The following is a 20,693-nucleotide window of genomic DNA, read 5'->3' on the forward strand; positions in this document are numbered from 1 at the left end:
GCAATCCACACATGCGTTTGCGTGCATGGTTCAGCTCTAACTCACCCTGCATCTCTTCATCGAGCATATCGCCTCCCTTATCCTTGTCTCCCACATGCGGCCTGAGCCTTGCATCTAGCTCCCTGCGGCGTTCTTCATTCGTCTTGCCATTGCCCTTGCGCGCGCTGCCCTTCGCGGGGCCGTCGCCGTCGCTGGCGATGCCGTTCGACGCCTGCTTCTCCTTCTGGCCGCCCTTATTGACGCTGCCGTTGGCCGGCCCAGTGACGACCGTCGGCACGTCGAGCGTCTGCGCCGCTGCCTCTGGCTCGGCAGCCGCGACATGGGCGTATGCCGCTGCGCCATTGGCGCCGTGCTGAGACTCGCCTCGCTGCTTCACCGCTGCCTTGTGTGCCGCCGCCGCCGCCGCCGCCGCGTGTTCAACCTTGTCCTTCTCCCTCTCGGCCTTCAGCTCCCTCTTCTGCCGCCTCCTCGCCTCCTCCTCATTGGCGCGCGCCACAAAGGCCGCGGGGCCGATGCCGCCCTGAGTGGCGGGCACGCGCTTGGGGCCGGCCTTCTTCTTCTTCTTGCTGCTGCTGGCGGAGTTGGGAGAGGCAGAGGCAGAGGAGGGCGGCAGCTCGAGGCGAGTGTAGAGGACGAGGGAGAGGAGGAGCACGAGGGCGAGGAGGAACTGCGTGAGGAGATCCATCGCTCTGTGTCCCTTTCTTTGCGCGGCCTCGAAGATTACGAGGGGGCAGAGCCAGAGATGGGGGACGTGGAGAGCAAGTGGACACGAAGTAAGTGCGACGCGGCGGACGCTGCAGATAGGAGATGGAGGTGCGGAGCCAAGGTGGCCGGCGCCGCGCGCGGCGCGGACGGCGGGCGGCGACTGCCCACTGCGGGGAAGAGAGATCGCCGCCAAGCGGAGATCGACGGCACGGCGCCACGTCGGCGCTGCTCGGCCCTCGCTGGCGGCTGGGGCGCGCCTGCTTGGGTGCTGTGCGCCCCGCGCGCGCGCCCTTGGCCCAGCGCTCAGCGTGCAGCATGCAGCATCAGCTTTGGTTGCGCGAGGCGAGAGCATTGCCGGCCAGCCAGCCAGCCAGCCAGCCAGCCAGGCAATCTGACTGCGGCGCCGCTTGCAGCCACGACGCAGCATGGCGCCGACGAGCAAGCGGTGCAGCGCGGCGCGGCGCGTGAGGGCAGCCGAGTTGGGCGCACCCGAGACTCGACTCTGACTGGGGAGGGTAGGGGGGCGCAAGCGCCAGCGCGTGGCAGCGCTCGGACCCGCGCCCTCGGCCGCCGCGCGCGCGCTGGCTGTGGGCGCGCGGCGTGGAGGAGGCGCGCGGCGGCGCGGCGGCCCGCACAGGCAACCGCAGCCAAGGCGGCCGGGCGCTTCTCTTTCTCCCTTCCTCACCCCTCAAGTCCAAGCCTCATCAAGCTGCCCTTCTTCTTCGAGGCGCATCGGTCACGCCACGTCTTTCATTGAAGCGCTTGCCTTCCAACGAGCTCAGCACCGGGCACCTCAAGGTGGGGCGGGGGCGCGCCGCCAAGAGAGCCTCTCTCGCGCATCCCACCCATGTCGATGCGCAACACGGCGCGCGCCGCCAGCGCCGCGGGCGCAACAGCGGCAGGCAGCAGCAGCAGCAGCAGCAGTTCGCCTCAGCGCCGCCGCAGCGAGCACAGTGCATCGCGAGCTCGAGCGAGGCCGGCGTCGGCGTCGGCGTCGGCGGCGGCACATGCAGGGGCAATGCCCGCGTCTGGCGCCGAAACGACGGCCGCCGACGCAGGCGTGCCCGACTCGCAGCTCGCGCAGGGAGATGGAGGCGAGACTGATCCTGTGCGTGTCTCTTTCCCCCCCCACGCGCCCCCCTCCCTCCCTCCTCTCTGTTTCGCCACAATGGACAAGGTAGGGGGCGCTGACACACGAAGGGGGCATGGCAGCTGTTAGAGACGGGCGCACAAAGCGACAGCGACAGTCTCGCCTTGCGCTGTCGTCGAGTGTCCATCTATCCCATGGCCCATCTCATCCGTCGCGACATCCGCGGCATGATCGACACGGCCCTCTCCTTCGACGAGCTGCACTCCGTCGACGTCAACTTCACCGTCGTGCGGCCCTTGGCCCTCAAGTATGCACGCGCACAAAGCATCGCCATCATCTACACGCTCCTCCTCGTGCGCTGCCACTTTGCCAGCGAAGCCGAGCGCGACCTGGCGTTTGCCAGTGTCAATGCCACGCGAGCCAGTCTCTGCGAGTTGCTCGCCATCAAACTCCTGCGTATGTGGAAAAGAGGCCCGCCTGTCGTTTCAGATGGCTATACATGGAAACTGAACAAGCCCTCCCCCCCCCCTCTTCTCTCTCACCCGCTCTCCCGCGGCCCGATCCGGCAGGCACTTTCTCTCGTGATGGCCTAGAGCTAGTGACCGCCTTGACAGCGCCCTTCGATGCCTTTTCCGGCGCTCCCTCTGCTCCTTCGCAGGCCTTCGCCGCCTCCTCTGCCCTCGACCTCGCCATCGCCTCGTCGGCCAAGCGGCTGCTCAGCTGTGCGCTGGTGCAGCGCGTCGCCAACGGCATCTGGGACGGCCGCGTCGTCGTGTGCAGCGTGGCCAGCCATGCCATTGTGGATGACAGCTACAAACAGAGGCCGCTGGCCATCTACGACCTCAGCAAGGCGCCGTTTCTCGATCACTACCGCCTCAGAGTGCCAAAGGTGAGAGCGTCGTGAAGCTGCAAGAACCTGAAGATGCGAGGTGCGCGCATGGCAACCCTCACCCTGATGCGCGCCTAACCTCTCCCCCCCCCCCCCCCCCCCCCCCCTCCCAGATTCGCGCCATCATAGAAGGCGCAAACTTCATGCTGCTGTGTGCCTTTTACGTGCTTGCGCTGCGCCAAAAGGGCACATCGCACTGGACGGGCTGGGAGACTGTCTGTGAGTCTCTGTCGCGAAACACACGGGAGCCCTGCGCTCCGCCTGGCTTCCTCTGCTGACCCCCCCCCCCCTTTTGCTCGCTTGCCCCCTCACCCGGCCAGTCGTCATTTGGGTGCTGGGCTTTGCGCTGGACGAAGTGGCGCAGCTGCGCGAACACGGGTACAAAGTGTACACGGCGTCGCTCTACAACCTACTCGAGTGCGTGGTCGTGATCCTCTCTCTTCTCTCCTTGCCCTCCTCGCCTTTCCATTCCAACCCACTCACCCCTTCATCGCCTTCTCCTCTCTCGCGCGGACCCAGCGCCTTCTTCTGCGCCATCGCCTTCACCTACCTCGGCATTCGGCTCGCGGCCCTCTCGCAGCTGCACCCCGGCGCGGCACCCGATGAGCGCAGCGCCCTCGCCTTTGACGTGCTCGCCGTCGCCGCCGTGCTGCTCTTTCCGCGCGTCGTGGCCACGCTCGTGGCGCAGGACAGCGTCATGCTCTTGGCTCTCAAAGCCATGGTTGGTGCGTTTGCGTGGCGGTGTGTGTGCGCGAACAGCAGGCGCCAGCCAGAACACACGAGTCCCCCCCCCCCCCCGCGCCCGTCCGTTTGCTCACTCAGTGTCGGCCTCCCCTCAAATCAAAACAGCCGACTTTGTCTTCTTCATGGCGCTCGCAGCCGTGTGCTTCTCCGGCTTCGCCTATGCCTTCTACAGTCTCAACGACGCCTTTACCCTGCGCGAGATTCTCTGGATCATGTTGAAGGTCTGGTTCGGCAACAGCGTCAGTTTCTGGCGCGGCCCTCTCCGCACGCTGCAGCTGCCTGCCTCTCCAGCTGACCCCCCCCCCCACCCCCTTGGCCCTTCTCCGACGCAGTACGTGGGTTTTGATGCGGCCGCTCAAATATCAGAGGTGTTTGGCCCGGGCCTTATGGGTGAGTGGATGTTTACGCTTGCTGCAGAGCGGTGCATTGACTTTAGGCCCTCTTCCCCCCCTCCTCCCCCCCTTGCCTCCCCCGCCGGCGCGCGTGTGGACCAAACGCAGTGCTCTTTGCCGTGTTGGCCAACACGCTGCTCCTGACGGGCCTCATCTCGCTGCTGAGCAACACGTATTCCGTCGTGGCGGCCAGTGCGACGGAGGAGGTGCTCTACCAGCACGCGTGCAAGACAATGGCCGGCATCACCAGCGATGCCCTCTTTAGCTATCCGCCGCCGCTCAATCTGCTCGCCCTCGCCATCGTGCTGGTCAGTTGATTGCTTTTTGGGCTTCTCCCATGCGGAAGGCACATGCCCCCAGCCCCCCTCCTCTCTTTTGCTCAATGCGCCCCCCCCCCCCCTCCCCTCTCTCGCAGCCGGCATCCTGGGTGCTTTCGCCTCGCTGGACACACAAGCTCGTGAGGGGAATCCGCTTGTCTCTACCTCGCTGCTCTCTTGGCTGAGCCTCATCCCCCCCCCCCCCCCCTCTTCTTCCCCGCAACAGAACGTCGCTTTGATTCGCACCACCTCTCTGCCGATCCTGCTGCTCATCCGCGTCACCTCGCGCCAAGGCTTCCGCGACGGCCTCGAGCTGACGACGAGCCGAGCGTCGCGCGCCATGGCGTGGCTGCCTCGGCGCGGCAAGGGCGAGCAGGACCTCGTCGACGCCCTCTTTGCGCGTGCTCCCGCCTCCGACGACGACAACGACGAGACGCACATGCCTGCTTCCGCGCGCGGCACGTTTCGAGGACAGGAGGAGGAGGAGGAGCACGAGGAGCCGCCGCACGCGAGGCAAGAGACGTCGGCTAGCCCTCCTCGTACGCCGGCTCGAGGCAGTGCGCAGACCGCAGGCTATGGCAGTACATCTACCACACACTCCAGCATGCAGCAGCAGCAGCGGCAGCAGCAGCAAGAAGCAGCCGTGCATCGCAGCCGCGTCGACGACTCCTCGACGCATCAGCCGCCGGCAAGCGCGCCTGCTGGTCCGGCGCGCGCGTCCGACGCCCATTCTCGGCCTGCAAGCAGCGCCATGGCGCGAGGCCTCGGCACCCTCTCCTCGCCCCTCGCGCGCTTCTTCTCCTCGTCCAACGGCGCCCTCGCACGCCGAGCTGCCGTTGTAGCACACTCGTCCGAGGAGCGCAGCGGCAGTACGCTCGATGCGCAAAGCTCCGCTGCCTCTGCATCTGCCGCATCGCGCTTCTCGGGCCTGCCGATCGACACTTGCAGTGCGTTCGAGGAGCAAGGCACGGCATCGGGAGCAGGCTTGCAGAACGAATTGCTTCATGCCGTCATGGAGAGGCTGGAGCTGCACGAAAAGCGAAGCAAGCGCATCGAGGTGCGTTTCTTCCGGCGCCGCAGATGACGAGCTGCACACACATACAGCTGCCAAGTCCCCCCAGCACATTACTGACGCCAAGCACCACTGCAATGCAGGAACTGCTGCTACGCCTTGTTGATCGCGATGGCGAGTAGCGGGTGCAGCACGTCGACCCCCCCCCCCTCCCTCCTAGGGGGCGCGTCGGGCCCCTCGCGCACACACACCACGTGCGGTGACGTATCTCATGAAGACATTAGCGAATGAAGCGACGTAGCAGCGCGCGGTGGAAGTCGGAGCCTGTGATGCCAAGCGAGTCAGCCTGAAGGCGGAGGAGGAGCAGCGCGCATCGCAGAGCAGCTGACAAACGACTCACGCGTGAGGTCGTTGACGAAGCCCCTCTTGCCGCTCTGCTCATTGCCCTGCGCCTGGTTCTTGAAGATGACATCCTCGTCCCATCTGCGCTTGACGCCAAACTCCAGGCTGCCGCCTCCTCCTCCTGCGCTAGCCGCCTGAGCCGCGGCGCTGCCCTTCATGGCGTTCTCGAGGTTGAGCAACGGATTGCCGAGCGCAATGTCGTCTTCGCGCTGGCTCTGCTGCGTCTCTGCACGCTCCTTCTCCTGCCGCGCCTTCTCCTCTGCACGCTCCTGCTTGATCTTCTCGAGCTCGCGCAGCAGTGCCGCCGTGTCGTCTTCGTCGTCCGATGAGTCGCTGTCGCTGTCCGAGTCGTCCGAGCCGTCCTGCGGCGCACTGTCGCGATGGCCCACGCATGAGCAACAAGCTGCAGAACACGCCCCCGCAGACACGAGCCGCACTGCCTGCCACACCGTGCTGTCCCACACTCACGCGGATGTGTCACGCCCCTTGCCCTTGTCCTTGGCGCCGCGCGCCTCGTCGTCGCTGGCGTCGGCGTCCCGGTCCAAGCCCACGGCCTGCTCGATGAGCCTGCGCCTCTCACTGACGGGCGCCTGCCTCTCCTGCTCCTGCGGCTGCTCCTCCTCCGGCTCGAGGCCCTGTTCCTTTCTGCGCTTGTTCCTGCTCTTGCGCTCCGCCTCGTCGAGCTCGCGCTTCAGATCGCGGCGCGCGCCCTCGTCGTTGTCGCGCGCCACGGGGTCGACGACGAGGCCCTGCGCCGGCGCGCGGAACTTGAGCTTGGTGTGCGCCGGCATCTGGCGCGCACTGAAGTTCTTGGACACGTGGCGGTTGTCGCCGCGCGCCGCGGCCGGGTCCCAGGTGGGGCGATGGGCGGAGGACATGGTGTGTGGGCGAGGCGCGGGGAGGATGTGGAGCTGAGGCAGGAGCTGGCGCAGCCGTTGCGGGGCGGCGAGCCTGGCTGGTGTGGCCGGCGGTGGGCGATGCTTACGTCAGCAGCTTGCGCCGCTCCAGCTCCACGTCTTCTCACCTTCGCGCCGCTCAGGCCACGCTCGCCTCCACCATCCCCCTCACACGCGCTCTTCCCTTGCATGCGCAGCAAGGACGTCAAGCACTGGGCAGTCCACAGCAGCGTGCCCAGCAGCCTCGCCGACCCGTACGCCGACGACGACGACATGGCGCCCGGCGCCGCCACGCGCGCCGCGGCGGCCCACGACGACGCCGAGGCGCCCAGCCCGGCGCACGACTGGGACGCCTTTGTCGCCGGCGCGGCGCGCAGAGTGGCCAGCACGAGCACCAAGGAGCGCCTCGTCTTTCTGCAGCAGCGCCTGCTGCCGCTGGCCAAGGATGCAGGTGAGTGACGCGGGGCGACTGCTGCAGGTGCAGGCGCACAGCACACTGAGGCGCCATGGCCCCCCCGCCAGAGAGCGGCCTGGAGGCGGCGCAGCGCACCGAGCTCGTGGCGCTGCTCGTGCCCATGTACGCGCGCTACGTCGACCGCGCCTCGCAGCTGGCCGCACAGGCGGCCCTCGAGGCGCTGCTGCGTGCGCCGTCGGCCACCGAGAGCTCCGGCGGCGCGCCGCCGTTCCTCAAGTACGCTGTCGGCTACCTGCGCCGCGACGCCGAGCGCCTCTGCAAGGCGGGCGCAGCGGGCGTCGCATCGACGCGCATCAATCTGCTCAGCTGGCTCTGCTGCACCTTTGCCGCACTGTGCGCCGAGAGCGAGCCGAGCAAGAGCGTCTGCTGGGAGCCGCTCGTCGGCAGCATTGCCCTGGCGTATGACTCGCTGATGGGCAGCGAGCTGCGGCCGGCGCTGAAGCGCTCGGTGCTGCGCAGTACGCGGAGGACTGTCAGACAGGTGAGTTGTGTGCTTGGTGTCAGCGTGTGGCTGCCAGCCATGTGCTGACCACGAGGGTGGCCGCAGAACCACACGCAGATCCCGGCCCTCGTCGAGACGCTCACCGCCACGGCAGCCGGTCCGGCCGCACTGCGCGCCGTCACGCTCCTGGGCCTCATTGTCGATGTCTCTCTGCGTCTGCGCATCGGCGGAGAGGCGGCCAAGGGCGAGGCAGGCGGCACTGGCCGCAGCTACGTCAGCACAGCCAAGCCCGCCATTCTCTCCTTCTTCACAAGCCACGTCGTGTCGTCCAAGACGGCCGTGCCGGAGCACGTGCATGCCGCCCTGCACGACTTTGTTGCTGCCGAAGTGACAGAGGAGGACATGACGCAGACGCTGCGACCTGCGATGGAGAAGATGCTGCTGCGCTCGCCCGAGCTGGCCCTGCCCGTCGCCTCGAGCTGCTTCGCAGCGTATGCCGGCAATGTCGGGCCGCACCTCAAGGCACTGCAGAACGCCATCATGTCGGCTTCACGCTCCAGCGCCGCTGCTACCCGCACGCGCGCCGTGGCGCTCTTCGGCACGCTCGTGGCGCGGAGTAGCGCCGCAGACGTGCGCGGCGGCATCGACGAGTTCCTCGCGGTGCTCAAGAGCGGCAAGGCCAGCTCGCCAGACCACCGCGCCGCGCTGTTCCAGATGCTGCACGTCGTGCCGGCAAGCGCAGAGCTCAGTCCGGCCATCAGCGAAGTCGTCGCAGGCACGCTGGCAAAGGAGGCGCAAGAAGCAGCCATGCAGGCAGCCATGAGCGCCCTCTCGGCTCATCTCGGATACTGCCTGCGCTCCAACATTGCCGTGCCTGCCTCAGTCGCGCCGGCGCTCTGCAAGGAGCTGCAAAATGCGAAGATCCCGTTGCGCAAGGCCGTCAGTGCCGGCGTTGGATCGCTGCTCTGGGAGCTGCCGGCCGATGGCAGCGCCTCGGCTGCAGCCAAGGCTTTTGGCGATGCGCTGCTGCCGGGACTCGAGGCCAACATCAAGGCAGCCACGACCAACACGCTCACGTCTCCTGCTGGACCGCTTGAGGGCTACGTTGCCGTCGCGGTCATCGAGGGGCGGCTCGCCCAGTGGGGCGGCGCAGCCAAGATACGCTCGGACAATGCCGTGCTGCAGAGCATCGCAGCCGGCGGCATCAAGCCCTCCTTTGTGCTCTGGGACAAGGTGTATCGGCGAGCGACGAGCGACGCCGAGGAGCTGTGGTTCGTGCGGGCGCTCGAGAGCGTCCTCACAGGCCACGCATCGACGCTCAAGAGCGAGCCCAGTGGGCGTGTCGCTGCCGCCATGGCACTGATGCATGCCGTGTTTGGTAGCACACACAACTCGACGTCGCGCGCGGCCGTCAAGTCGACGCAGGTGCTGGCGCGCAGCGATGCGGAGCTGGCAGCGGCGCTCGTGCAGCACGGCGTCAACGACTGGCTGCAGAAGCGTGCACAGCAGCAAGCCGTCGCGAAGAGTGCCAAAGATGCAGCAGAGGAGGATGCCGCAAGCAAGACGCGCGACGTCTCGCGTCCGCTGCGTGCGCTACTGCAGGCGGCCGCGTCGTCGTCCGAAGCGACGGAGGAGTCGGTGCGGCAAAGCGTCCTCGTCGGCCTGCTGGTTGTGGCGCACCATGCCGCGCTCGAGGACCGGGACCGCGCCTTCTTCATCGACCTCGTGCAGCGCTCGCGCCTTGACCCGCGCGTGCTGGTCGAGCAGCGTCTCGCCGAGCTGCTCGCGACGGCGCGCGATGCCGTTGAGCTGCCGTACCTGCGCGACGCTGCATTCGCCGCGTACTCGACGCTGGTGCTCGTTGCGCCCGACATGGCCATCTCGCAGCTCGTGCTGGACATCCAGAACAACGTGCAGCTGGTCGAGCTCGCCGCGCTTACGTCGGACGACCTGGGCATGTGGCGCACCGAGGAGGGCACGCTCTTCATCGACATTCTCTCGGCCAAGAAGGAGAAGACGGCAGAGAAGCGCAACCACAAAGACGCCAAGATTGAGGCGTGGGAGGCGGAGCTGCGCGAGTCCATCGCCCGCAAGAAGGCCGCCGAGAACAAGACGTACACGCGCGACGAGAAGGCGGCCATCGATGCGCAGCTCAACGTCGAGGCGGCCGCACGAGCGCGCGTGGCTGCCCTGGAGCTGCGCCTCACGCGTGCGCTGCGCACCATCAGCAGCATCGTCGCGGCGCACGTCGAGGAGATCGACTCGGCAATGTCAACGCTCACGCGCCTCGTGCTCAGCGTGCTTGGCATCTCGCAGGCCTTGACGCTGTCGCGCGACGAAGCGCTGCGCGCCTTCTCTGCGCTCTCGTCGTGCATCTCGCCGCGCCTGGCGGACTACGAGGTGTCGATGCGCTCAGCACTGCTCCGAAGCGTCGACGAGCAGCTTGTCAGCGAAGACCTGCGCCGCGAGTCCTTTGGCGAGCTCGTGGCGCGTGTCCTCTACCGCCTGCGCTTCGTCGCCGAGCAGGGGCCGCTGGACCTCACGACGGTCTCGTTCGTCGCCCCGCTGCTCACCAGCGTCATCACGCAAGGCGGCCTCGGCGTGCCCGAGGACGACTCGGAGAGCGCTGCCGAGCAGGTGCAGCTGGCGCTCGACTTCATCGCCTACCACGCCGGCGCATGCAGCGACGTGCGCTTCCCGCGCCTCGAGTTCATCGACGATCTGGCGCACGTCGTCGCCAAGCACGGCCAGCTGGCCAAGGACGCCGTCTCGGCGATGCGCTCCATGGGCGAGGCGATGAAGACGTCTGCGACGGGTGACGAGATCAGCAACATCCTGCGCCATGCGCTTGCAGACGAGGTCTCGGTGCGCTCGGGCAGCCTGCAGGCGCTGCTGCCGCTCGACTTGACGAACATCGAGTTCTGCGTCGAGCTCTGGCTGGCGTGCCACGACGAGGACGAGGAGAATGCGCGTCTGGCGGAGAAGGCGTGGGAGGAGAATGGCCTGGACGTGCCCGAGGTGTTCGCTCCGGCGCTCGTGCCGCTGCTGGAGCACACGCACGTCTTTGTGCGCCTCAGCACCGGCCGTGCGCTGGCCGAGGCGGCACGCATGCACCCCGAGGCCGTCACCGACGTCATTGCGGCGCTGCGGCATCTGTACGAGCTGCGCGCCGTCGAGCTCAAGCCCGAGCTGGACAAGTACGGCCTCGTCATCGACTCGACGGTCGGACGCGAGGACCCCTGGCGCACGCGTGTGGCCATTGCGCTCGCCTTCCAGCACCTGGCGCCGCTCTTCAACGGCAGCGACGTGGAGCCGTTCTTCGAGTTCCTCATCCAGGGCGAGGCGCTTGGCGACCGCTCCGAGGAGGTGCGGCAGAAGATGCTGGATGCCGGCTCGGCCGTCATCGACGCACTGGGCGCCGAGCGCCTGGCTGAGCTCATCCACATGTTCGAGTCGTACCTCGCGCACCCGACGCCGTCGACGGAGAGCAACGACGGCGTGACGGAGGCCGTGGTGATCCTGTTTGGCCGCCTGGCGCGCCATCTCGACTCGAAGGACCCGCGCGTCGGACAGGTCGTCGAGCGCCTCATCAGCGCGCTCGCCACGCCGTCGGAGCTGGTGCAGGTCGCCGTCACCGACTGTCTGCCGCCGCTCGTGCGCTCGCTCGGCCCCAACGTGCGCCCGCTGGTCGATCGCCTCTTCAGCAACCTGCTGGCCGGGCCCAAGTACGCGCTGCGCCGTGGCTCGGCGTACGGTCTGGCGGGCGTGGTCAAGGGCCGCGGCATCTCTGCCATTGCCGAGTTCCGCATCATGCAGCGCCTGGCCGACGCCATCGAGGACAAGAAGAGCTCGCAGGCGCGGCAGGGCGCCATGATGGCGTACGAGACGCTCTCGGCCACGCTCGGCCGCCTCTTCGAGCCGTACGTGCCCGGCATTCTGCCGCACATGCTTGTGGGCTTCGCCGACGGCACGCCCGACGTGCGCGAGGCGACGCAGGACACGGCGCGCGTGCTCATGTCCAACGTCACCGGCTACTGCACCAAGATCATCCTGCCCACGCTCCTCGAGGGCCTCGAGGACAAGCAGTGGCGCACGAAGAAGGGCGCCATTGAGCTGCTCGGCGCCATGGCGTACTGTGCGCCGCGGCAGCTCTCGGCGGCCCTGCCCACCATCATCCCCAACCTCAACGAGCCGCTCAAGGACTCGCACACGCAGGTGCGGCAGGCGGCCGAGCGAGCGCTGGCCGGCTTCGGAGGCGTCATCTCGAATCCCGAGATCAAGAAGCTTGTGCCCGTGCTCCTCAAGGCGCTCATCGACCCCACGGCCAAGACGCAGGCGGCGCTCACGCGCATTCTGCGCACGTCCTTTTCGCACGTGCTCGACGGCCCGTCGCTGGCGCTCGTCGTGCCGATTCTGGAGCGTGGCCTGCGCGAGCGCAGCGCGGCGATCTCGAAGGTGAGTTGTGCCCGCGCGTCCGCCTGGCTTGCGCTGACGCCTGGTGACAGGACGCATCGCGCATCGTCGGCAATCTGGCCAGCATCACCGACTCCAAGGACTTTGTGCCGTACTTGAAGAACCTCGTGCCGCTCGTGCGTCTCGTGCTCGTCTCGCCCGTGCCCGAGGCGCGCGCCGTGGCGGCCAAGGCGCTCGGCACGCTCGTGGAGCGCCTCGGCGAGGTCAACTTCGTCGAGCTCGTGCCGTCGCTGCTGCAGGTGCTGCGATCCGACGCGACGGGTGTCGACCGGCAGGGCTCGGCGCAAGGTCTGGCCGAGGTGCTCGCGGCGCTCGGCATCGAGCGCATGGCCTCGCTGCTGCCCGAGGTGGTGGGCTATGCGTCGAGCCCGCGCGCCTACGTGCGTGCCGGTGCGCTCTCGCTGCTCATCTACCTGCCCGCCACGTTTGGCCCGACGCGCTTTGCGCCGTACATGTCGCGCATTGTGCCGCCGATTCTGTCGGGCATTGCCGATCCCGAGGAGCCGGTGCGCGACGCCTCGATGCGCGCCGGCCGCATGATCATCAACCAGGACGCATCCAAGGCCGTCGACCTGCTGCTGCCGCACCTCGAGCAGGGCATGTTCGACGAGAACTGGCGCATCCGCATGTCGTCGATCCAGCTTGTGGCGGACCTGCTGTTCAAGTGCGCCAGCATCTCGGGCAAGAACGAGGTCGAGGACGGCGAGGACGGCGAGGGCGCGGCCGAGGAGAATACCATGGTCGGCAACTCGATCCAGAAGCAGCTCATCGAGGCGCTCGGCCAGGACCGCCGCGACGCCGTGCTTGCCGGCCTGTACATTCTGCGGCAGGACTCGGTGGTCAACGTGCGCCAGATGGCCATCAACATCTGGAAGTCGCTCGTGTCCAACACGCCAAAGACGGCGCGCGAGGTGCTGCCCGTCATGCTCAACATCATCATCAAGAGCCTCGCCTCCGAGGGCGTCGAGCAGCGCGAGATGGCCGGCCGCACGCTCGGCGAGCTCGTGGCGAAGCTGGGCGAGCGCATCCTGGGCGAGTCGATCCCGCTGCTGCGCCTCAAGGGCGCCGAGGCCACCGAGCCGCTGCTGCGCGCCGGTGTCTGCTTTGCCGTCACCGAGATTCTCGCGGGCGCGACCAAGACGCAGCTCGAGGACCACGAGGACAGCCTCATCGCCATTGTGCGGCACGGCCTCGTCGACGAGTCGGCCAAGGTGCGGCATGCGGCCGCGCAGGCGTTCGACTCGATGCAGCAGGTCATCGGCTCGCGCGCCATCGACGAGACGATCCCGACGCTGCTCGGCGCGCTGCAGAGCCAGGACGCCGGCGGCAGCTCCGAAACGGCGCTGGCGGCGCTGCGCGAGGTGATGCGTGCGCGCGGCGACGTCGTCTTCCCCGTCGTGGTGCCGACGCTCACGGCGCAGCCCATCACGGCCTTCAATGCGCGTGCGCTCTCGGCGCTGGTGCGCGCTGCGGGCACGGCGCTCAACCGCCGCCTCTCGGGCATCCTGACGGCGCTCTCCAAGTCGCTCGACGCCGAGCAGGACGAGAGCGTGCGGGCGGAGCTTGACGGCGCCGTGGCGAGCATCCTCGGCACGGTGGCCGACTTTGACGGCGTGCACCAGCTGATGCTGCTGCTGCTCGGCTGGGCCGGCTCGGCGGAGAGCCCCGCGAAGCGCGCCACGGGCTGTCGCTTCTTTGCCGTCTTCTGCCGCGTCATGAACGCCGACGTGGACATGGGCGACTACTACGTCGACTGGGTGCGGCGCCTCATCTCGCTCTTCGAGGACCGCACGCCGGCCGTCGTCGACGAGGCGTGGGCGGCGCTGGACGTGTGCCTCAAGACGGTGCCCAAGGGCGAGATTGAGAATCTCGTCGTGCCCATGCGCCGCACCGTCGAGAGCACGGGCGCGCCGGGGGAGGACCTGCCGGGCTTCTGCCGGCCCAAGGGCGCCGCGCCGCTGGTGCCCGTGTTCCTCGCTGGTCTCCTCAACGGTGGGTTGTTATCACCGCCGCTGGGCGATGCACATGCTAACACGCTCCCCCCTCAGGCACGGCCGAGCAGCGCGAGCAGGGCGCGCTGGGTCTGGCCGACATCGTCGAGCGCACGTCTGCCGACGCGATCAAGCCGCTCGTCGTCTCCATGGTCGGCCCGCTCATCCGCGCGTGCGGCGACCGGCACCCCGCAGCGGTCAAGGCGGCCATCCTGTCTGCGCTCACGACGATGCTGCAGTGCGTTGCCGTTGCTCCCGGCTGATGTCTGCAGTCGCTGCATTGCTGACGCTGCCGTTCTCGCCAGACGCGTGCCGCAGCACACCAAGCCCTTCCTGCCGCAGCTGCAGCGCAGCTTCCAGAAGGCCGTGACGGATCCGACGTCTCCCAACGTCCGCAACCGCGCGGGGATCGCCTTGGGAGTGCTCATGTCGCTGCAGGCGGCGCGCGTCGATGCCGTGGTGCTCGAGCTGGTCGGCCACGCGCGCCCTGGTGCCGGCGGGCCCCTGCCGGCCGCCGGAGCTGCCTCGACTGCTGCGCCGGTGCCAGGAGCAGCGGATGCCAAGACGATCGCCGACTCGTGCATGCAGGCCTTGGTGCGCGTGCTCGACTCTGCAAAGACGATTGGCGCACCGGCACGCGAGGCCATCGATGCCCTGCTGCGCGAGACGTTCGAGGCCGGGGGATTCCCGCACGAGAGCTTCAAGGTGGCTGCTGCCGACGTCCTGGCGCTGCTGCTCGCCTCGCATGACGAGGAGGCAGCCACGGCCCTCGTACAGGAGCATGTGCTGCCTCAGACGGACCCGCAGCTCGCCGCGCTTGCCGTCGCGGCCATGGCGCAGCGCGCCCCGCAGCAGCTGTACGACGTTGGCGTGCAGACCAAGCTGGCGCGCGCCGTGGGCAACTGGGCGGCAGCAGACCCTCAGGTGGCGCGTCCGGCGCGCGAGGCGCGCGAGGCGATGCGCAAGCATGAGCCGTGGTGCAGTGACTCGGCGGTGCTCGATGTGCTCTAGAGAGTCGGGCTGTGACTCGACACAAAAAATGCAAAATGCTCATCCAAGGACCAGCCGAGGGCGTGCGAGTGATGATTGCGTGACGTGTGTGTCGATGGCCCCGGCCTCCCCTCCTTCATTCCTTCCACCACTCCGCCGCTGGCGCCGCCTTCTTGACCGCACTCTGCGCCTCTGCGTTGCCCTGTCTCGCCTTTGCACTTGCCTTTCTCGCCGTGCGTTCAATCTTCTCTCCCTCCTCTCCCGCCGCCTCGCCCGCGCCCACGACGCCCTTTCTGCCCTTTGCCTCGCGCCCCAGGGCCTTCTGCCATGCCGCATGCTGCGTGCGATACACGGCCATTGTCGCCTGTGCATCCTCGACCGACGAGTGCTCCTCGCCCTCCACCTGGATGCTGATGCCCAGCACCAGGCGTGCGAGATTGCGCAGCGCCGGATGCTTCGTCTTTGCAATGTCGCGCAGCGGCTTGAACGTGGCCGTGTCGCGCACGAGGGGCCGTGGATGGCTCAGAAGCAGTGCCTTGAGGTCATTCTGGATCGCATGACCAACGAGCACCCGGCCCTTGATGAGCGCCGCCACGCGAGCCTGCACGTCGGCAAACGTCGGTGCGCCTTTCAGGTCGCTGGCTCGCACGCCAGACACCCACGTGCGATAGTCGGTCACCTTTTCGAGCGGCCGCACAAAGGTGTCGAGCACGACGTGGCCGTGCCAGTTGACGAGCGAGACGCGCGCCAGCATCGACTCTGAGCCCAACGGACCCACGCCGACCATCTCGCAGTCGATGGCCAGATACGTGCCGGGGCTGGCGCGGGCTGTCAGTCACCGAGTGCGGGCCCTTGTCGCTCTGCGCAGGCCCACACTCACTCGCGCTTGCCCTCCGCATCCTCCTTGCGCCCACCAAGGATGATCGCCTTCTTGCGGCGCTGCTCCTCTCGCGTCTCGGCTACTCCAAGCGCCGAAGCAGAGCCCTGGGGCGCTTGCGTGCCGGCAGTACGCACGAGTGCCAGATCTTCAGGCGAGAGATCCTCGGCAAACCACGGCAGCGTGGTGGGCGCCGGCGAGCCTGTGGCCGGAGAGTCGAGACGCAGAGAGCTGCTGGATGGCTCGGAGCGTGGCAGCGGACGTCGTCGCTTGGGCGAGGGCTCGTCACTGCTTGGTGCGAGCGTCTGCGAGGACGTCAGAGGCGCACACACGAGAGAGTGGAAGAGACGCACCTTGCGCAGCTTCTTCCAGTTGCTGCCCGCCTTGACAGGCTTGGGCTTGCTGGTGCCGCTCGTGCTGGCACCTGCGGCAGAGGTAGACGGCCGAGAAGACATGGCGTGGTGAGATGGGGCAGGCAGGAAGGAAGGAAGCTGCGCGCCGCGTGGAGAAGAGACGCGAGCCGCGAGGCCGCGAGTTTCGGCGCGGGAGGCAGCTCAACTTTTGTGTTCCCACGCTCGCCGCTCGAAAGCCGCGGCTCACAGCGCTGCTCGGCGCTCCTTGTCCTCGCCCGGGCTTCGCCCATCTCCTCTCACCGGCCAGAGTTATCGGACTGCGCCGTTGCCGCCAGAAAGCGCGGAAGCAGAGCATGATTCCTGCGGCTGACTCCTGGCGTGCCCGCTCGATCGCAGCGGCGTATGCTTCGTGCGATCAGGAGCTCATCACGGCGGCAGCGGGGGCCCGCGCGGAGGCCCGAGCGTTGCCGTTGCGTCGCCTATAAAGTGCCGCGCCCGTCGGCTCGCCGCCGTCCCCCGCTCCACCATCATCAGTCACTCGACGCTCCGGTGTACGCCTTTGCGCGAGCCGGAGCGGCGCTCTCAGCTCGTCTCGCGTCCTTGGCAAGGCGTATCGAAGGAGCTCGACATGCCTGCATTCTTCGACGATATCTCGAGCGCTCACTGCGACTTCGTCTTTGTCGTCTCGACTGTTCCGCATCGATTGCAAGCCTGATGCGCAAGAGATCGGTCGTCCGCTTTCCTTTGAGCTGAAAGGCTGCCACAAGACATCACCGTAGGACTTACGATGAGTCTCATCGTGACACCTTGCGGAGATGCCTGGTCGCGCTCGTTCCTGGCCCATCGCAACGCTGAAGATGTGCGCTTCGTCCTCTTCTCCTTCGCCGTCGGCGCTCTAAGCACAAGCCTCGTCAAGAAGCTCTTCGACGTCTCACTTCGTCTACCCTCTTCGCTCCTCGGCATTGACAGCGGCCACGTAGACCTGTATCACGAGACTCGTCGGCGAGACTACGGGGCCAGGCTTGGCTACGCTAGGCGCTATCGACGTCGGCATTTGCGATTAGCATCATCGCGACTGCCTGCGGCGATACGCCGAGTCATAATCAAGCCTGGCCCATCGTATCGCCAACGAGCTCCGACATGCCATCTGCTTCGTCAAGACGCAGTCTTCGACCTTTTGCTTCGCCTTGTCATCATCGTCTTCGCTCCTCCGCATCGGCAGCAACGCCAAGCACCGAGACGGCGAGATCTTCGACGACGCGCTGCATCATGCTCTCGCACATGGCGCTCTGTCCACGGCTAACCTCGCGATTCGCATCATCGCGACGATCCGCGGGGATTGAGGGGGAGCTGGACGAGCCTGGGCCATCGTGTCGTCTCCAATCTTCGATGCGCGTCTTTCCAGGCCGATCGACTCTACGGCACTTTCGCCTCGTCGTCGTCGTCTTTGCTGCTCGCCTCGACGGCGTTCGCGGAACGCAGCACGGTCAAAGACGTAAGCGCCACGCTGGCTCGGACTCGACTGGGATCAGATCTGTCGACGACGGTCTCGCGATGACTCTCATCGCAGCGGCCTTCGCCGTCATGTTGCGCTCCCAATCGAGCTTGACTCATCGTGTCGTCTGCCGGCTCCGACTTGCGACCGGTAGCAAGGCAGATCGACTCTCTGGCCGCTCTTTTAGCCTGCCGTCGACTCGCAGTGCTTCGCATCGACGGTCTCGGAGGATCAGCGCGGCCGAGACGTCCTTGATGCGGGGCATGGAAGCGCGCTTCAGCTGCTTCGGCGCCGGTCTCGCGCTTCTATCATCGCGCAGATCGCCGACGAAGCAGCGGAGCGAGCTTTCTATGCACCGTCATTCTTTCTTCGCTTCGGGCGTGCCGCCTTCTTCGGCGAGACGGATCGATCTTTCGACGTCTCGCACGGCTTCGTCGCTGTCGACTTCGCTTCGACGCCGTCGTCAGGGACGCTTGCTGCGCTCAGGGCAGATGAGCGATTTCTATCTTTGTGTCTCCTATGTTGCAGGGCATCGGTGCCGCTTTCGCTACCGCGACGGCCGGCTGCGATGCCCTGCAATGTCGGAGACATGAAGACGGCATTGCCCATCGTCCTCGGCGCTTCGGGCTACCTCAACAGGACGACAGAGTTTTCTCGTCTTCACCGCTCGATGTGCCCAGTCGTCAGGTGCGCTCACGTCGCCTTGATCACGCGTCGGCACGCCTTCTTATCAAACATGCACCAGCGCATCGACGTCGCTCTCGCCATTGCGAGGGCCAGCGGCGATGTCTTGATGCGTAGACGATGATGATGGCTTGCCGCAGCTCGATCAGATATTGCGGGCTTCCTTCGACAAGCGGCGAGTCTCATCGTCATCGTACCTCCGCATCAGCGATCGTAATCGGGTGCTCGTAGCGCACAAGATCACGCGACGTCAGCTACATATCGCCGACGTTGCATACGTCGACGCCGGACTCGCGATTAGCATCATCGCGACGGCCGACGACGACCCATGCAACGCGAACGACCATGTAGCTCGCGCCACGCCTGGCGTGTGCGTTTCGACAGCCTGCGACGATCCACGATGCGGACGCTCTTTCCTTCTTCGCCTCTTCGTATCGACAGTTCGATGGATCAACGCGGCTTCTGCGGCTTCAGGCGATTGGCTCGACTGCGTAGCGACGCAGTCTCAGCCAGTCGATCCTGTAGCCACACGATCCGTCTTGCTCCATCGGGCCGTCGATCACCGCCGTCTTCGCTTCTCTTTTCGTGATCACTTTCCCTCGATCGACGACCTGACGGCGTACGTATCGCGACACATACGCGCAGCTGCGCGCTCACTTCATGCTGCTCGCTTCATCCAGCCGTCAGCCTTTCTCCGGCATGTGATCCCTCTGCTTGCACTTCACATCGCCGACGGTCCGACGGATCCTCGCTTGTCCAGCCTTGCGACGACGAAGCTACACTGCGATGCACGCGCAGTCTCAGCTGGCCGTCGCGAGGCTGGATCGGAGAGATCCGTTCGTCCGTCGATCGACCCTCCTTGGCCTCTTCTACTCATCGCTGGAAGACGTCGTCTCAATGCAGATGGCGTTCGGTCGACAAGCCTGCGAGCACTCGGTCGCCTCGCTTCGGAGCAGTCGTTCTCTGACCACGCGACGGCTACCGCGGTCCGACTCAAGGCCGAGCCGCGGAACGTCGTCGAGAGGTGACTTGGTAACACGATCGCATCTTTGCCAGCATCGCGCTAGCAGCGGGATGCTGGCCAGGATGTCTCGTGGAGCCAAGTGACCGCTCGATGATACTCGCGAGCTCATCAGCAAGCATCGAGTCGGCATGCCGCTGTGCATCGGCGCCCGCCAGCCGCGATCTCGAACCTCTGGCCGATGCCGAGCGCGTTTCGATGGCAGCACAGCGGCCGTCAGATGGAACGTCTTCAACGTACGGCTCCGGGGAGTTTCGGTGTCTCACGTCATCCGGACAGAGACGCGCTCGTCTCGCGTCCTGGTGCCGTAGATGTCGAGCTTCCGAGTTGCCGTCGAGGAAGATGCCTCTTCTGGCGCACCACTGCACGCCACCTACTCCTTGGTACGTCTAGCCACCTGCTCGCACTACGTTCGCGACTGACGCCATGCTACCCCTCGCAGGCGGCCAGCAGAGGCGCTGATCGTTCAAAGGAGAGCAAGAACGACAGCAGCATGCGACGAGCCTACGCTACACGGCGCCACGAACAGAGACCGCCCGTCTCTCGTTCTGGCTCTGTGTGTGAGGGTCTTCGCATGCTGCTTCAGAGTCCCTTCGCCTGCAGCGCGCCTGGTGCGTGTCGCGCCCGCAAAGAGTGAGCTCCTTCTGGCTCAAATGACTGCGCATCAGCTGACGCTCGCCCGGCCTCAGCGACTACTCTGTGCACCACACCCGCCCGCGCCGTCCACAATTGCCTCCGTGCTCTGTCAGAGTCCAAACCTCCCCATCGCACACGTGTCGTCATCGCGCTCGAGTCAGCGCGGTGGCGCCTCATGTGCGATGGTGATGGATGGAAGCTGAGGAGACCCTGAAGCGACGCGATGGACGGACGAGACGGCGCTCGGTTCCGAACTTCTCTGTCGCAAGTTCAGCGTCCATTCTGATTGCGCGTGCGAGAGGTGAGTCTTCTCGCCGGAAGTCCGGAGCGTCAGCTAAACGGTCCCTCCCACAGCGACGTCTTCTTGCACTACTTCCAACGCCTGCCCAACGTGATCGGCTCGATTCCACGCCAGCACCTGAGTCTGGTCGTGTACCCGTGGCGCCATCGCGTTCGAGCGAGCGCGATGGCGTCTTCGGTACATGACCAGGTTTAGCTGCTGGCGTAGAATCGAGTCCACGCGGTGAGCGTGCACGACCGCCAGGAGCGAAGCTGTCTCTCTCGTCTGCTCGCTTCCGACGACGTCGCAGTCAAGTCATGCACGATGCCAGGCTCCGCACACCCCTCACCCGTCGAGACTATGGACACTCGGCGCATTCGGCGCTCGCTGCGCTCGAGGACACGCCTCTGCACTCTGTCAGCGTCGAAATCGGGCGTCTCACACGGTCCATCGGCGCACCAAGCTACGCCGCTGCCCGTGTGAGACGTGCGACCTTCGCTTAGCAGAGCGTGGGGGCTACGTCCGCAGC

The 20,693-nt window shown here is 66.6% G+C and overlaps 7 protein-coding genes across 7 annotated transcripts in view; 4 read left to right on the plus strand and 3 right to left on the minus strand.

Annotated features, from left to right (window-relative positions):
- FA09DRAFT_346216 (hypothetical protein) overlaps positions 1-873 on the minus strand; it is a 2,326-nt gene extending 1,453 nt beyond the window's left edge. The window contains exon 1 of the mRNA XM_025744735.1: positions 46-873. Within this exon, the coding sequence (XP_025597945.1) occupies positions 46-685 (640 nt within the window). The 5' untranslated portion in view covers positions 686-873. The remainder of the gene's footprint in view (positions 1-45) is intronic.
- A 495-nt stretch (positions 874-1,368) lies between these two features.
- Positions 1,369-5,447, plus strand: FA09DRAFT_330328 (hypothetical protein). Its single transcript, XM_025742558.1, has 12 exons — positions 1,369-1,813; positions 1,918-2,251; positions 2,365-2,684; positions 2,798-2,903; positions 3,005-3,101; positions 3,204-3,409; positions 3,534-3,667; positions 3,761-3,818; positions 3,929-4,128; positions 4,236-4,277; positions 4,364-5,194; positions 5,293-5,447. Exons 1-12 carry the CDS (start codon positions 1,553-1,555, stop codon positions 5,329-5,331), a joined length of 2,628 nt encoding a protein of 875 aa, XP_025597946.1. The 5' UTR covers positions 1,369-1,552; the 3' UTR covers positions 5,332-5,447.
- On the minus strand, positions 5,358-6,463 carry FA09DRAFT_330330 (Cwf15/Cwc15 cell cycle control protein). The gene is made up of 3 exons (XM_025742559.1): positions 6,020-6,463; positions 5,550-5,923; positions 5,358-5,473 (listed from the first exon to the last, which is right to left on the minus strand). Exons 1-3 carry the CDS (start codon positions 6,427-6,429, stop codon positions 5,430-5,432), a joined length of 828 nt encoding a protein of 275 aa, XP_025597947.1. The 5' UTR covers positions 6,430-6,463; the 3' UTR covers positions 5,358-5,429.
- A 149-nt stretch (positions 6,464-6,612) lies between these two features.
- On the plus strand, positions 6,613-14,891 carry FA09DRAFT_330331 (ARM repeat-containing protein). The gene is made up of 6 exons (XM_025742560.1): positions 6,613-6,898; positions 6,970-7,403; positions 7,470-11,819; positions 11,870-13,829; positions 13,886-14,066; positions 14,134-14,891. Exons 1-6 carry the CDS (start codon positions 6,637-6,639, stop codon positions 14,837-14,839), a joined length of 7,893 nt encoding a protein of 2,630 aa, XP_025597948.1. The 5' UTR covers positions 6,613-6,636; the 3' UTR covers positions 14,840-14,891.
- A 63-nt stretch (positions 14,892-14,954) lies between these two features.
- On the minus strand, positions 14,955-16,150 carry FA09DRAFT_339164 (hypothetical protein; the record flags this gene model as incomplete). Its single annotated transcript, XM_025744185.1, has 3 exons — positions 14,955-15,636; positions 15,699-16,000; positions 16,049-16,150. 3 exons carry the CDS (start codon positions 16,148-16,150, stop codon positions 14,955-14,957), a joined length of 1,086 nt encoding a protein of 361 aa, XP_025597949.1.
- An 890-nt stretch (positions 16,151-17,040) lies between these two features.
- Positions 17,041-18,346, plus strand: FA09DRAFT_43101 (hypothetical protein). The gene has a single exon (XM_025745658.1). It carries the CDS (start codon positions 17,189-17,191, stop codon positions 18,134-18,136), a length of 948 nt encoding a protein of 315 aa, XP_025597950.1. The 5' UTR covers positions 17,041-17,188; the 3' UTR covers positions 18,137-18,346.
- An 877-nt stretch (positions 18,347-19,223) lies between these two features.
- FA09DRAFT_43108 (hypothetical protein) lies at positions 19,224-20,316 on the plus strand. The gene is made up of 4 exons (XM_025745659.1): positions 19,224-19,631; positions 19,691-19,881; positions 19,938-20,185; positions 20,239-20,316. Exons 1-3 carry the CDS (start codon positions 19,342-19,344, stop codon positions 20,096-20,098), a joined length of 642 nt encoding a protein of 213 aa, XP_025597951.1. The 5' UTR covers positions 19,224-19,341; the 3' UTR covers positions 20,099-20,185; positions 20,239-20,316.
- Positions 20,317-20,693: the final 377 nt, after the last annotated feature.

The sequence above is a fragment of the Tilletiopsis washingtonensis genome (genome assembly GCF_003144115.1).
Source record: "Tilletiopsis washingtonensis strain MCA 4186 unplaced genomic scaffold FA09scaffold_12, whole genome shotgun sequence".
Taxonomy (NCBI): Eukaryota; Fungi; Basidiomycota; class Exobasidiomycetes; order Entylomatales; genus Tilletiopsis; species Tilletiopsis washingtonensis.

Excerpts from the sequence above, each read along its gene's own strand:
- FA09DRAFT_330328 (XM_025742558.1), top strand. The coding sequence starts at position 1,553 with ATGTCGATGCGCAACACGGCGCGCGCCGCCAGCGCCGCGGGCGCAACA. Across the intron at positions 3,410-3,533 it reads GGCTCTCAAAGCCATGGTTG|CCGACTTTGTCTTCTTCATG; the intron begins GTGCGTTTGCGT and ends AAATCAAAACAG. Across the intron at positions 3,819-3,928 it reads GTTTGGCCCGGGCCTTATGG|TGCTCTTTGCCGTGTTGGCC; the intron begins GTGAGTGGATGT and ends GACCAAACGCAG.
- FA09DRAFT_330330 (XM_025742559.1), bottom strand. The coding sequence starts at position 6,429 with ATGTCCTCCGCCCATCGCCCCACCTGGGACCCGGCCGCGGCGCGCGGC. Across the intron at positions 5,924-6,019 it reads AAGGGGCGTGACACATCCGC|TGCGCCGCAGGACGGCTCGG; the intron begins GTGAGTGTGGGA and ends CCATCGCGACAG. Across the intron at positions 5,474-5,549 it reads CTTCGTCAACGACCTCACGC|GCTCCGACTTCCACCGCGCG; the intron begins GTGAGTCGTTTG and ends TTGGCATCACAG.
- FA09DRAFT_330331 (XM_025742560.1), top strand. The coding sequence starts at position 6,637 with ATGCGCAGCAAGGACGTCAAGCACTGGGCAGTCCACAGCAGCGTGCCC. Across the intron at positions 11,820-11,869 it reads GCAGCGCGGCGATCTCGAAG|GACGCATCGCGCATCGTCGG; the intron begins GTGAGTTGTGCC and ends GCCTGGTGACAG. Across the intron at positions 13,830-13,885 it reads CCTCGCTGGTCTCCTCAACG|GCACGGCCGAGCAGCGCGAG; the intron begins GTGGGTTGTTAT and ends CTCCCCCCTCAG.
- FA09DRAFT_43101 (XM_025745658.1), top strand. The coding sequence starts at position 17,189 with ATGCCATCTGCTTCGTCAAGACGCAGTCTTCGACCTTTTGCTTCGCCT.
- FA09DRAFT_43108 (XM_025745659.1), top strand. The coding sequence starts at position 19,342 with ATGATACTCGCGAGCTCATCAGCAAGCATCGAGTCGGCATGCCGCTGT. Across the intron at positions 19,632-19,690 it reads TGCACGCCACCTACTCCTTG|GCGGCCAGCAGAGGCGCTGA; the intron begins GTACGTCTAGCC and ends TACCCCTCGCAG. Across the intron at positions 19,882-19,937 it reads GCGTGTCGCGCCCGCAAAGA|CGACTACTCTGTGCACCACA; the intron begins GTGAGCTCCTTC and ends GCCCGGCCTCAG.